General features: G+C 46.5%; 1 protein-coding gene across 1 annotated transcript; it reads left to right on the forward strand.

Moving 5' to 3' along the window:
• The first annotated feature begins 702 nt into the window (after positions 1-702).
• On the forward strand, positions 703-1,885 carry LOC124682300 (probable methyltransferase TCM_000168). Its single transcript, XM_047217014.1, has 3 exons — positions 703-1,119; positions 1,200-1,466; positions 1,550-1,885. The coding sequence occupies exons 1-3, from the start codon at positions 721-723 to the stop codon at positions 1,883-1,885; spliced, it is 1,002 nt and encodes a 333-aa protein (XP_047072970.1). The 5' UTR covers positions 703-720.
• The last annotated feature ends 10,708 nt before the right edge of the window (positions 1,886-12,593 follow it).

Genomic DNA, 12,593 nt, shown 5'->3' on the forward strand with positions numbered 1-12,593 from the left:
TACTCTCTGGTATTCAGGTATTTTTTTCATCTGTGTTAGTTTACTACTGTGGCTAGCAACTTGGCAAAGGTTGCGTTTCGTGTTTCCTTTTTTCTAGTCTCCCAGTTTTCCAGGTATTTAGAAAATATATCAAAAAAGATCTAAAAATGTGTCGAGACAACATCATTCGGTGTTGTTAGTGGTTGCCGATAAACCAGGTCACCGGGTGAGTCTATATACTGATGACATAGTTTGCAATACACATTTCTTGTAGACAACATCCTCATAGCATGAGCTACCCACAATTGGTGCATTTGGCGTATAATAATTATGGCGCATATCTCACAGGAACCATATTTATTTACAAAGGGCAGTAAGAAAAAATCGTTTGGCCTAGTTTAATTAATATCCTTGCCATAGTTGCACTGGTGGAAAGGGTTAGGAATCCGGACAATCGGTTGAGAGGTGATTTCAATTTTGAAGTGTATAACACACGGAAAAACAGGGTGCTACCTAAGCTCATAGCCCTCGGTTACCTCTAAAAAGGATGACCGTTTTCCTACTCATTCACAATTTACTATAGAGTTGTTTGCACTTTGCACGGGATACTCTTCAACCAATTGGCCTAATTTTTTCACACAACAACTTGACCATCCTATATGCACCGAGTAAACTTGGATTTATAAAGAAGAACATGAACCGACAACCACTATATAGACTTTTTTAAGAAATACAACTCGAATGCAGAATGCTGAGCAGAACAGGATGAAGCCCATGATAGAAGCCGCCATAATTGACTTATGCACCAATACCAGCACCTTGTTTCCCGGAAATATGGTGATCGCCGACTTGGGTTGCTCCTCTGGCACAAACGCGCTAGTGCTGGTATCGACTGCCATCGAGGCCATCCACAGTTACTGCATTCAGTTCCAAAGGCAACCACCTGAAGTGTGTATATTCCTCAATGACCTTCCTGACAACGACTTCAACATGGTGATAAAGAGCTTGGTCACGTTCCGGAAAATGAATGAGCCTATTGTGGTGGCCAGTGTCACGCCAGGGTCATTTTACGAGAGACTCTTCACTAGTGGCTCATTACATCTTGTTTGCTCGTCCAGCAGCCTGCATTGGCTCTCAAAGGTGTGACATTTTCGCGACACGATGCAGCCACCGGTTACATCACTTTTTAAATCATATAACCAAAACCCTTATCTCTACAGGCTCCAGAAGTACTAACAAGGAACCATATCCCAGCGTACAACATTGATGAGCATGCAAGACGTGAAATGCTTCCTATGATCCACGAGGCTTATGCACAACAGTTTAAGAATGATTTCACACATTTCCTAAAGCTAAGAGCCAAAGAATTCCTCTCAGGAGGCCGGATGGTTATTTCTATTACAGGAAGGCATTCTGATGGAATTGACTCCAAACTATTTCACATATGGGAAAGCATAGTTCAGATTCTAAGTGTTATGGCCTTAGAGGTATATTTATTTTATATCTTGCATATAATTTTATCATTTTTAATGAATGCACAAGTAACTGATCTTTTGGGTCTGATTAACAGGGTGTCATCGACAAAGAAAAGTATGATTCCTTCTACGTGCCGATGTATGGACCTTCCAGTGAAGAGCTTAGGGAGATCATCCAAGAAGAGAGCTCCTTTTCGATCCAGGAGATGGTAGTGCGCAGCTTAACAAGTGATGCAGACTCTGCTCTCTTCACTCCAAATATGTACATGTGCCAGATGCGAGCCGTGTTTGAGCCCTTGATTGTGAAACATTTTGGAGAAGTGATGGAAGAATTCATGAGAACCGCAGAGAGGCTATGGAGCTTGGACGGAATCTTGAGAGATCATCTTTCTAGACTAACATGGCTATCTGTATCCCTCACCAAGGCATGATCAAGTAACTAGCTATTGTTTCATGTGTGGCTGCTGCTTTCATGACAATCCACAATTGATGAAATTTGAGGCAGTGCTTTCTTCATGGCAACAAGTAATGTATGCCACTTTATTATGTAAATGGCATCTCACATGTGTAATTGAATGTTTTCCTGGAAGCACAAGCAATTTATACTAGATGACCTCACGTGTTGTAGCGGAAATTAAACGAAATAGTTATCTCTATAAAGTTACCCTGAAAATGATTAATAAATCAGCATAATTATTATAAGAAAATCAATGGAACTTGTGTTTGCATTACAATAGTCACTGAAAAATAAAAAAATTATCAAAAGGGGCAAGCTGTCTGCTAGACACATGTCATGTAGGTCAATATATGCTTTTCTTCCATCAAGCTTTAAACACGTAGAAAAGGGCAGTATTCAATGTTAAACAAAGAAATCTTGATAAATATGAATACTAAGTTGATTACGAGCTTTTGTATCATCAAAATTTACAGAAGGATCTTACACAACACCATGTAATTTCTTGATGTTGCTTGTGACCCAAGATCATAAGAAAATACAAAGAAAATGATTTATAGAAGTTGAACAAAATGGCCGAAGATGAGGTGGTATTTATTTGACCGTGTGAAGTAAAAAAATAAATCCCATTTGAATACACCATGGAAAGCTGTAGATAGTAATGTAATTGAATACACATGGTCGATTCAACAAGTATACCATACCTAATTTTGTCTTCAACCAGGGCTATTATGTAAATGGCATCTCACATGTGTAATTGAATGTTTTCCTGGAAGCATGCAAGACGTGAGATGCTTCCTATGATCCACGAGGCTTATGCACAACAGTTTAAGAATGATTTCACACATTTCCTAAAGCTAAGAGCCAAAGAATTCCTCTCAGGAGGCCGGATGGTTATTTCTTTTACAGGAAGGCATTCTGATGGAATTGACTCCAAACTATTTCACATATGGAAAAGCATAGTTCAGATTCTAAGTGTTATGGCCTTAGAGGTATATTTATTTTATATCTTGCATATAATTTATCATTTTTAATGAATGCACAAGTAACTGATCTTTTGGATCTGATTAACAGGGTGTCATCGACAAAGAAAAGTATGATTCCTAGTACCTACGTGCTACATCTAAAGTGTTAAATCTTCACTCCAAAGAAGTACATGAGCGTGTGCAATTTTTTTTCAGGAAAACGGCAATATTCTAGGTTAAACAAACAAACCCTGACTAAAAAAAGGATAGATTTTATTTGCTATGCTAGCCGCGCCGTCGCCAAGCGTCCAAAGTCTTAAGTCGCGAATATTCACGCGAGCGCACGCGCTAGTTCTGTGTATCTTATGTCTTCCTACTACTATCTAGAAGACAAGAAACATCCCCCCTTATATGTTGGTCTCCACCTCTCTAAAGTAGCAAGGTGGGACTAAACTTTTGCTAGGCTACTACTCCTTCCACTCACACAACGTTACACTGTTAGATTTGGGCCTGCGTTCTTCTCCAGCCCACCAAAAGTGCTGCCCATGTAGGCTTTTGGGTCATGACTCCAATAAAAAACTTATATTATCTGTACAGAGCATGACATTGATTAGTACTAAAAGCATTGTCGTGTGTATTCGGGGAAAGTTACTCAACATGTTTCAGGAGGGATTATAAAATGATTCCATGAGTCGTCCATGGATAATCCGGCCTGGTGTCATATCACCGATAAGTTGACTTAATCCTACTAGCATGAAACGAGCTGATCGTTCACGAGCACAAAGATGACGCCGAGGATGGAGTCGGGAAGAGATATGCTGGTAAAGGAGGTGGTCGAGGGTGCTTCCATGTAAGGTTCATAGGCATAGCCCTGACCACGTCGCACACGGGTTACAGGGTCGAGGGTGTTTGCAGTCGAAAAGTTGGGCGCGGGAATGCCCTATGCGGCCCTTCATCTATGTATTTCATTGAGTTAGTGAGCGGAGATGGAGGTGTTGGGGGCATCATACATGGAAATCATTACATGATTGTTGTGGTAGCCGTAGACCATGTGTGTGTCTATGCTAGTGCTCTACCCACTGACTAGAGTTCCTCAGCTCGCTTAAGACGAACAGGAGAACTCGCTGCCACAAGCACGCCCAGCTCCAGGCAGTGTCCGAGGGCTCGTCTCAGAGCTATCCAAGACCGTGTCCACATATGTTAGCAATCAGGTAGTACATGTCGTTGCTAAGGTCGATGGTGTCCCACGCCGTACGTCTGCGGTGACGGTCTCAAAGCCGACGGTGTCCCACGCATCCGATCCGATGGTGTGGCATGCAAACAAGTTTGAGGTGCGTGGCTAGTACATATCAGGCTACTGGCTAGCTAGTAGGCACGTTTGGGCACATTACTCCTTGCTTGTGAGTTTTTCTTCTGTTCATTTGCTCACTGCCTGCTTGCCGACCACAGCTCCACAAGCTACATAACCTAAAGCTAGTTGCCCGGAAATCCATGCATGGGTAGTTGCATGTTCATCCATGCATTAAAAAAATTATTCATTTGCTAGGTGTATTCTTTTTTCTACAAACATGCACTAATGCAATAGCATGGCGGTCATGATGCCAGTTGATTGTCCAGGAGCTCAAAAGCGAGGACAGCACGGGTGATGGAATTGGGCACATCACACTGATCATTGAGGCAGTCTAGGGGTGCTCGCGACTAGGTAGGGGTCACGAGCCACATTGACGGGATCATTCATGTACCTGTCGTTCCAATATGAAGCATGTGTACTGGTTTGCGGGGATGTTGTTGAACGAGTCAATTCCATTGTTCAAGTGCAGCTGTATTCATGGTGTTCTGGCTAGCTCTGGCATTGGTCTTTGTGACATGCCTGCGCTGGAAATACTAGTCCACTGGGCAGGCATCAGGTATTTGCATATCGAGTATTTGTTTGATTCAAACGATAATACAAAACGAACTCTAACACAAGAAATACACCTTGTTGCCCAATCCCTTCTTGCCTGTTAGCAGTTCCGTGTCCTGCCTTATCTATAACTATTCACTGGTGCCTCACTCAGCGGCAAAAAAGTTCCCATGTGGCTGTTCATACTCAGGCATGATTTCATCAGGAGCTAATACTAAGAAGTAACTGAATTTGGAAGCATGACCAATCTTAGCTAAGCCATGAGTAAAATAAATTTAGGTGAGGAAAATCATGCCGGCGTTGCACGACTATGCGGCAACTGCGCGTATGGGGCCCCAGATTACCTTAGTATATCTCCTATATGTTTCATTAAGTTAGTGAGAGAGTAGCCTATTCGAATCATGATCTAGTTTTCATTCATGTTGTAAATTTGGCTACTATGGTATGCTTCTTTTTTTTTTGTCTTAGTACAATCTTTAATGGTGTAGTACAAACTTTTCTTAGTGCTGCCTCTTGCTCTTCTCCTCGAAACAGGCTTTTGCTCCGCTTTATAAATAAAGCCACATACGGCCAAATCGATACAAAGTGATGAGGAGAACCTCTTACACAACAGATCAAAGATAAACAAAAAAGAACAAGAAAAACCAAGACTTGCCACCGTCAACAAGACCGACATCAAGGGGAATAGAGCTCCAGGATGACGCCACCAATAGGGTCAATGTGTCGCACTGCCGTCGCCGAGACCGACGGTCAAGGGTTTTCACCCGGAGCTCTAACACGGAGAAGGTACCCACAACACCGCCTCCAAGAGAGTAACGATGCCCGCAGGCATCGTCGGCGTCGAAACGCAGAGCTTTCGCCGGGAAAAACCCTCGCCCACGCCCGCCATCGATCAATTCTTGTCCTCGAGCCCGGCCTTCAACACGCGATCTGAGAGATTACATAGCCAAAGTGCCATCCGCCACCAGGGACCCCCGTCGTCTGCCCCTTGCCACCCAAATGACCAAAGGACAAGACCATCACCATCGCCACGTCGCCCGCCATCGAGCCGGTCGCCCACGTGATCCACCCTACGGGGCCACCACCCCGGCGTCCATGAGCTCAAGAAACAACAGGCAACACATGGTGAGCCAACAACTCGGGCAAGGTAGGCCAGCGAAGGATCAGCCATCGGACATGGCCGCTGAGCAGCCCATCGGAAACTGCCTCTTGCTCTTGCAGGTTGTAATTAGTAGAATCCATTTACTAGTAGTATGTGTGTGCGATTTCATGTCACTCATGGCCGCCGCCGAGAACCACATCTAGGGCTCTAGGCGCTGCATGTTCTCCAGCTAGGCAATTATGTATGGTTTTGTCACTTTTTTTTGTGAGCGTCACGGAGATACACGATGGTGCTTGTTCTGTTGGTGGCGATAGCCTAATTCCTTTGTTGCCTGGTCTTCCTAGCTGCATGCAATTATGTATGGTTTTGTCACTTTTTTTTGATAATGATATGGTTTTGTTACTTTTTTTTTGCGAAAATTCCACCGATCTATTAATAATCATCAACAGTAGTACAAAGATGTCTAAAAGTAATAAAAATTACAAAAAGGTCATTGGACCACCTAGCGACGACTACAGACACTAGCACGAGCCGAAGGCGCGCCGCCGTCCTCGCCCCTCCATCACCGGAGCCAGGCAAAGCTTGTCGTAGTAGAGCTTGTTGTAGTAGACAGACGGGAAGTCGTCGTGCTAAGGCCCCAAAGGACCAGCGCACCAGAGCAGCAACCATCGCCAATGATGACAACCGTAGATCGGAAGAGACAGACCTGAAACCACACAATCGAACACGAGAGACGACCGGATCTCGGGAGATCCGCCGGACACACAACTCCACACGCCCTCCGCCGACGCTAGATGCACCACCGGAGCGAGGATAGGACGGGGAGGACCTTATTCTGACTTCAGGAAGTAGCCGCCGGCTCACCATCCCGAAGAAGACACCGAGAACAAACTAAACGAACACTGAAACCTTCCCGCTGGCGAGAGGCTGCGGTCCGCCACACCTCCAAGGCCCTAAGGCCACCGGAGGCGGAGCGGACCGGCAGCGTCGCCGACGAGAGGGACGAAACCCTAGATGGGTTTTGAGCCGCCTCCGATCGCCTGTGTCTTTCCCTTGGGTCCTACTACTTGATTAACCTACTATGGTTTTGTCACTTAATTAGCTACTCCCTCAACCAGCTGCACCAACGAGAGATTGCATCAATGTTGCACCTAGCTAGCTGACAGACTCGTCTGCAGGACATAGTCTCGATGGTGTACGGTATTACGCGTCGTATGGTGCCAACGAGGGCGTGCAAGATGGACCCCACATGATGTTCTTCGCCATGTGCCTGCTTCTCTCGCACATCTCATGTAATTTTTAATTAGTTCATCTCCAAGAATGGCAATGATGTGTTTGCTCGTCCTGGCAAGAGTTGGCTTCATACATGGAAATCATTACATGACTTGTGGTAGTTTCCCTGCTCGACTCAAGCATGCCATCCTCGGGTGTATGCTAGCTAGTATATGTGTGTGATTTAATGTAATTCCTTTGTTTTTCTTGCTCGCATCCTCCTTGAGTGTTAGCATTGAGACTAGATAGCTAGGTTACACATAATGCAAACACGTTGGTCACCCTCGACGACTCGTCGTCGACACCACTATATATGGAGAGGCGGAAACAACAATGCCGAGTGCATCTCCGTGACGCTCAGGTACATAGCGGCGGCGATGGATCCGAACAACCACGGGGAACGACTGACGGCCAAGGGCATTCATAGCATCAACATCGATGTGGAAAACCTCACTCCCTTCTGTGTGGGCCAGCATTTTCATATCAAGTAACTCTCACTTTCCTTTTAACAAGAAGTCCCAATGTTCTTTCACCATGGCACCACCGACACCACCCCTCATATCCAGCAAAATTTGCATCGATCTTGTGCGCGAGGAAACAAACCACACCCTCATATGCAATGACATGAAATCACCACTTTTGATGATAACATGTAGGTCGATCCCACGAGACGGGGCATGAAATCACAGGTGGAAGTCTCAAAAAACTTTTTGCTTTGGCAAATGGTCCTAAGATTCATAAATAAAGGGTATTCTAAAGAGGAAAAGGTAATACACAATGATGAATTGGCACTTTGTTCGTAAACAAGACTATACTGTAGGAAATTTTTGGACAATCCACTACGGCAGAAGTTGGCTTTGGCGTGCGGCCATATTGCACGACAAAGGGCTAATTTTCACGGAAAAGGCTATTTTGCACGGCAAATATTAGACGGCAACGTTTGTCACGGCAAAGGATCTTTGTCGTGCATTTTGGCAAGTATGCATGGCAAAGAGTCTTGCCGTGCGGGCGTTCTTTGTTGTGCGTCCGTCGTCTTTGCCGTGAGGCACTTCGTTGCCGTGCGCCGGATGTTCTTTGCCGTGTTAACTGGACGCATGGCAAAGACGTTTAGCAAAAAATTTAAAAAAGGCGCCCCGCTACCACGCGTGCTCGCCCACGCCAGGTCGCCGCCGCCGCTGCCGCGCGGCGCCCATGCCCGCTGGCCGCCTCATGCTTGCCCACGCCCGCTCGCCGCGGCCACACTCGAGGATGGCCGAGACAGGGAGGAGGCGGCGACGCTCGAGGATGGCCGCCACGTAGCTCCGGCGCCGCCGTCCTCACCTCCCACACCATCTCTGGGAGGAGTCGGGGATGAGAAGCTAGGAAATCGGAGTCGAACGTACGCCTTGCCGCCGCGGGAACCGGGGACAGACGCCGAGGCAGGCCGGAGACGGGCGCTGCCGCATGCCGGGGACGGGCGCCGGCACAGGCCGGAGACGGGCGCCGCCGTAGGCCGCGGACGGACGCTGACACAGACCGGAGACGGGCGCCACCGCAGGCCGGAGATGGGCGCCGCCGCGTGCTATGTGGCCATGGCGCTCGGAGCGTCCCGCGTGCTGTGGAGTCTGGAGTCTCCCGCGTGGAGTCTGGAGCCTCCGCGTGCACGGATAATAGCGTTTGGACTGGAGTCTCCCGCGTGCACGTATAATAGCGTTTGGTGTGGGCCAAGGTGAGACGTGAGGTAGGCTACGTCAGCTATCCGCGTGCATAGGGCCGTTCAGCTATACGATCATTCTTTGTCATGCGCTAAATTGTAGCTTTGCCGTGTTAGCTTCATTGCCGTGCGCTATAATTGGGCCTTTGCCGTGCCACGTTTCTTTGCCGTGCGCCGCTGATCGTTTTACCGTGCAATGGTTCTTTGCCGTGCACCGTTAGTTGTTTTACCGTGCAATGGTTCTTTGCCGTGTGCCCTCTCTGCTAATACACGGCAAAGAAATCTTTGCCGTGCAGAGACGCACGGCAAAGGCGAGGCGCACGGCAACACCCTTTTTTCCCGTAGTGATCGGTACAAAACTCCCAAGTCGAGGCAATAAAACCAACATTTATAAGAACTTGACCACTTTTTGGATAATTCATGGCCATCTTACCTATTCTACGAACAAAAAATTAAAATCACATGGAATCACCTATATATTTTTATGGAAAAGGTAGTGAGTAGACGTTGCAGGGCACGCTGAACATCATGGAATAAAACGTCTCGGGACATGCATCGAACTCGGTACGTGTGTGCGCCGACGACCACCTCACACATGAGATCACGACATGGAATAAAGCATCTGGAGACATGCATGGAATCTTGGTACGCATGCGCACATACGATCAACTCACACAAGAGACGACAAGGACGCCACACGTGCTCACAAATACGAGAATAACAATTACCAAAGAAAGAAGGCATAGAAGAGTCAGGACACCGCAATTTGCTTGCATCGTGAGGCGAAGTTATCCTGTTTGCGATCACAGCCTCCTCCCCGATAATTCTCCCGCCCAAATTTTCTCCCTGGCCATCACCCCTCCCATTTACGGCAGTGACAACGGCACACATACTTTCTAGGTTTTTCCTGCCCAAACTTGCATCAGGATTACTTCATGCACACATGTCTCTCCTATGCCACGCCGCTTGTTAGTTTGCAAGCCAAACTACTTTAACTGTAAGTAATCTTAAATCTTGCGAAAAAATAGACATTTATTTTCCCACACTATTAGGCCGAATGCATGGTAGTTAATATGCTAGTAGTACAATCTTGCCAACCTAGTCACAATGGGAAGTATCATAGCATATGATACTAGTTTATGATACCACTCATATGATGCATAGTACCATAAGGTAGTATCAGAATTCCATCAAATTTAATGTTTTGTAGAATCCCAATGCAAATTTGTGTACGTCATGCATTTGCCATCAAGTTTTCCTGCTATGATACCGTATCTACCTATAATACCACTATCACATATCTCCTCATTAAATGTTATGTCACGTCAAATTTTTGCCAATATAGCATGCATGATATAGTACCTATGATACTACTATTGTGAATAGTCATGCTATTGTATCACGTTGGATCCATTGAAAACAACTTCAAAGTAGATCTAATATTTACCTACCCACTTGCAGTTTGCAGTGGGGAGAGCGCCTCCTCTTCAGTCAGCTAAAACTGCCAACCTCTCCATGTCGTACCTGCGCAAGGACACACCGTACACGTCAGGTACAAATACACGTACAACTATTTTGTTTCCCGCTCAAAGAGATCCTGGTATAAGCAACTACGGGAAAAACTATCTTTGCCGTGCAACTATTTGCACGGCAAAGGGCTTTATATGCACGGCAAAGGCTTTACCGTGCGTTGCCGCACGGCAAAGACCGCACGGTAAAGTCATTGACGGCAAAGGCTTCTTTGCCGTGCGCCTCGCCAATGTTGCACGGCAAAGGTCTTTGCCGTGCGACGCCGCACGGCAAAGGTCGCTTCTTTGCTGTGTGCTAAATATGTTTTATCTAAAAAGAAGCTCCAAACTGATCAGTCTGGGATTCGAACCTAGGACGCGAGTAGGGAAGCGTGCAACCTTGCCACTGAGCTAAGCGTTCGTTTGTTGATAACTATACCACGCCACACCTTTTGAGCTGAGAAGAAATCCAATTTTTACATCTTTGCCGTGCGCTTACACTAGGCAAAGGCTTGCTTTGCCGTGTGTTTGTTAAAAACACTAGGCAAAGACTTGCTTTGCCGTGCGTTTGTTAAAAACACTAGGCAAAGGCGTGCACGGCGATGCCTTTTGTGCTTTGCCGTGTGCCAGCGTCTTTGCCGTGTAGCCTATCTTTGCCGTGCGCTATGTTGGTCCTTTGCCGTGCAACTTTCTTTGCCGTGCGCTCTCTTCCGTCATTGTCGTGAATCAAATCTTTGCCGTGCGCTCGTGTCTGTGTTTGCCGTGGCCAAAATCTTTGCCGTGCGTTTTTCTACGTGCGCACGGCAAAGAAATCTTTGCCGTGCGGAAACACACGGCAAAGATGCAATGCACGGCAACTGCATTTTTTCCCGTAGTGATGTAGGACATTATTGCATGCCATGCGGAATCCAACCTCCTTTTTTTTTTGCATATGGATGCACAAATCATATTTGTATTGGATGCATGCTTCATGACATGTTAGAACATCTCCAGCCGCGTCACCAAAAAGCAAGTTCAGATAAAACGTCAAATCAAACGTTTCGGGGACGTTGCCGCGTGGTACCTCTTTCGGGCGTATTTATGTCCAGTCGCATCCCCTAAATGAGGCACGGAAACATGTTAGTAATACGAAATATAAAGTTCTTCATTCAAATTTGATTATATTTTACAACTTGGAATGAAAAAAGGCTAGTTGATCGCCACTAAACTACTTGCCGTCCCTCGGGGCGCTTGACGCCCCGCCCCGTCATTGCCTCCCTCCATCTTCCGCTTCTCTGCCACTGCCGCTCGCCGCTCCCTTAGTTGCGCACTCTCCAGAGCTTGGTGGGTCGCCACGTCCTCTAGGAGCCGCTGCTTTAGCGCCTCATTGGCGCCATCCCTCCTACGCCAACGCATCCACCTCCGCTGCGGGAGTCTGCCGCCGCCAGTGCGGCTCATCATTGTGTACGTGGTGGCTAAGCGGCGAGTTATTATGTCATGGAGGCGGAGGGATGGATTGTCTGCGGCTATGGTGGCGACGGCGAGCGGGGCTAGCCTTTTATAGATGGTGGCAAGGTCCTAATATGCATAAATAAAAGGGTATTCTAGAGAGGAAAAGGTCAGCTACAAAGTGGCACTTTCTTCCTAAACAAGACAATACCCAAAGAATATTCTAGACAAATAGTAGAAAACTTCTAAGTCGAGGCAACAAAACCAGCAATTATAAGAACTTGACCACTTTTTGGATAGTTCATGGTCCTATCACCTATTTTGACATTATAAAGGTAAAATTACATGGAATCACCTCTTTTCGTGGAAAAAGTACTGTGTAGACGTGGCGGGGCTCAGATAACAACATAGAATAAAACACCCCATGGTATGCGTGCGCACCGAACCGATCACCTCACACACGAGACGATAGAATGGAACAAATCGTCCCGAGACATGCATGGAATCTCGGTATATGTGTTGTGTCGATGACCACCTTACACACGAGACAATAGGCACGCCACATGTGCTCACGACCACAGGAATAATGACTACCAAAGAAAGATGGAATAAAAGAGTCAATACACCGCATTTTTCTTGTGTCATGAGGCGAGGTATCGCGTTTCCGATCATGGCCTCCACAGAGAAAATTCTCTCGCCCTATTTTTTTTGTCCTGGCCATCCCCCTCCCATCTTCGGCGGTGATCACGGCACACATACTTTCTAGGTTTTTCCTGCCCAAACATGTATCATGATTACTTCATGCACACGTGCC

Source organism: Lolium rigidum, unplaced genomic scaffold (assembly GCF_022539505.1).
Source record: "Lolium rigidum isolate FL_2022 unplaced genomic scaffold, APGP_CSIRO_Lrig_0.1 contig_8291_1, whole genome shotgun sequence".
In the NCBI taxonomy this organism is placed as follows: Eukaryota; Viridiplantae; Streptophyta; class Magnoliopsida; order Poales; family Poaceae; genus Lolium; species Lolium rigidum.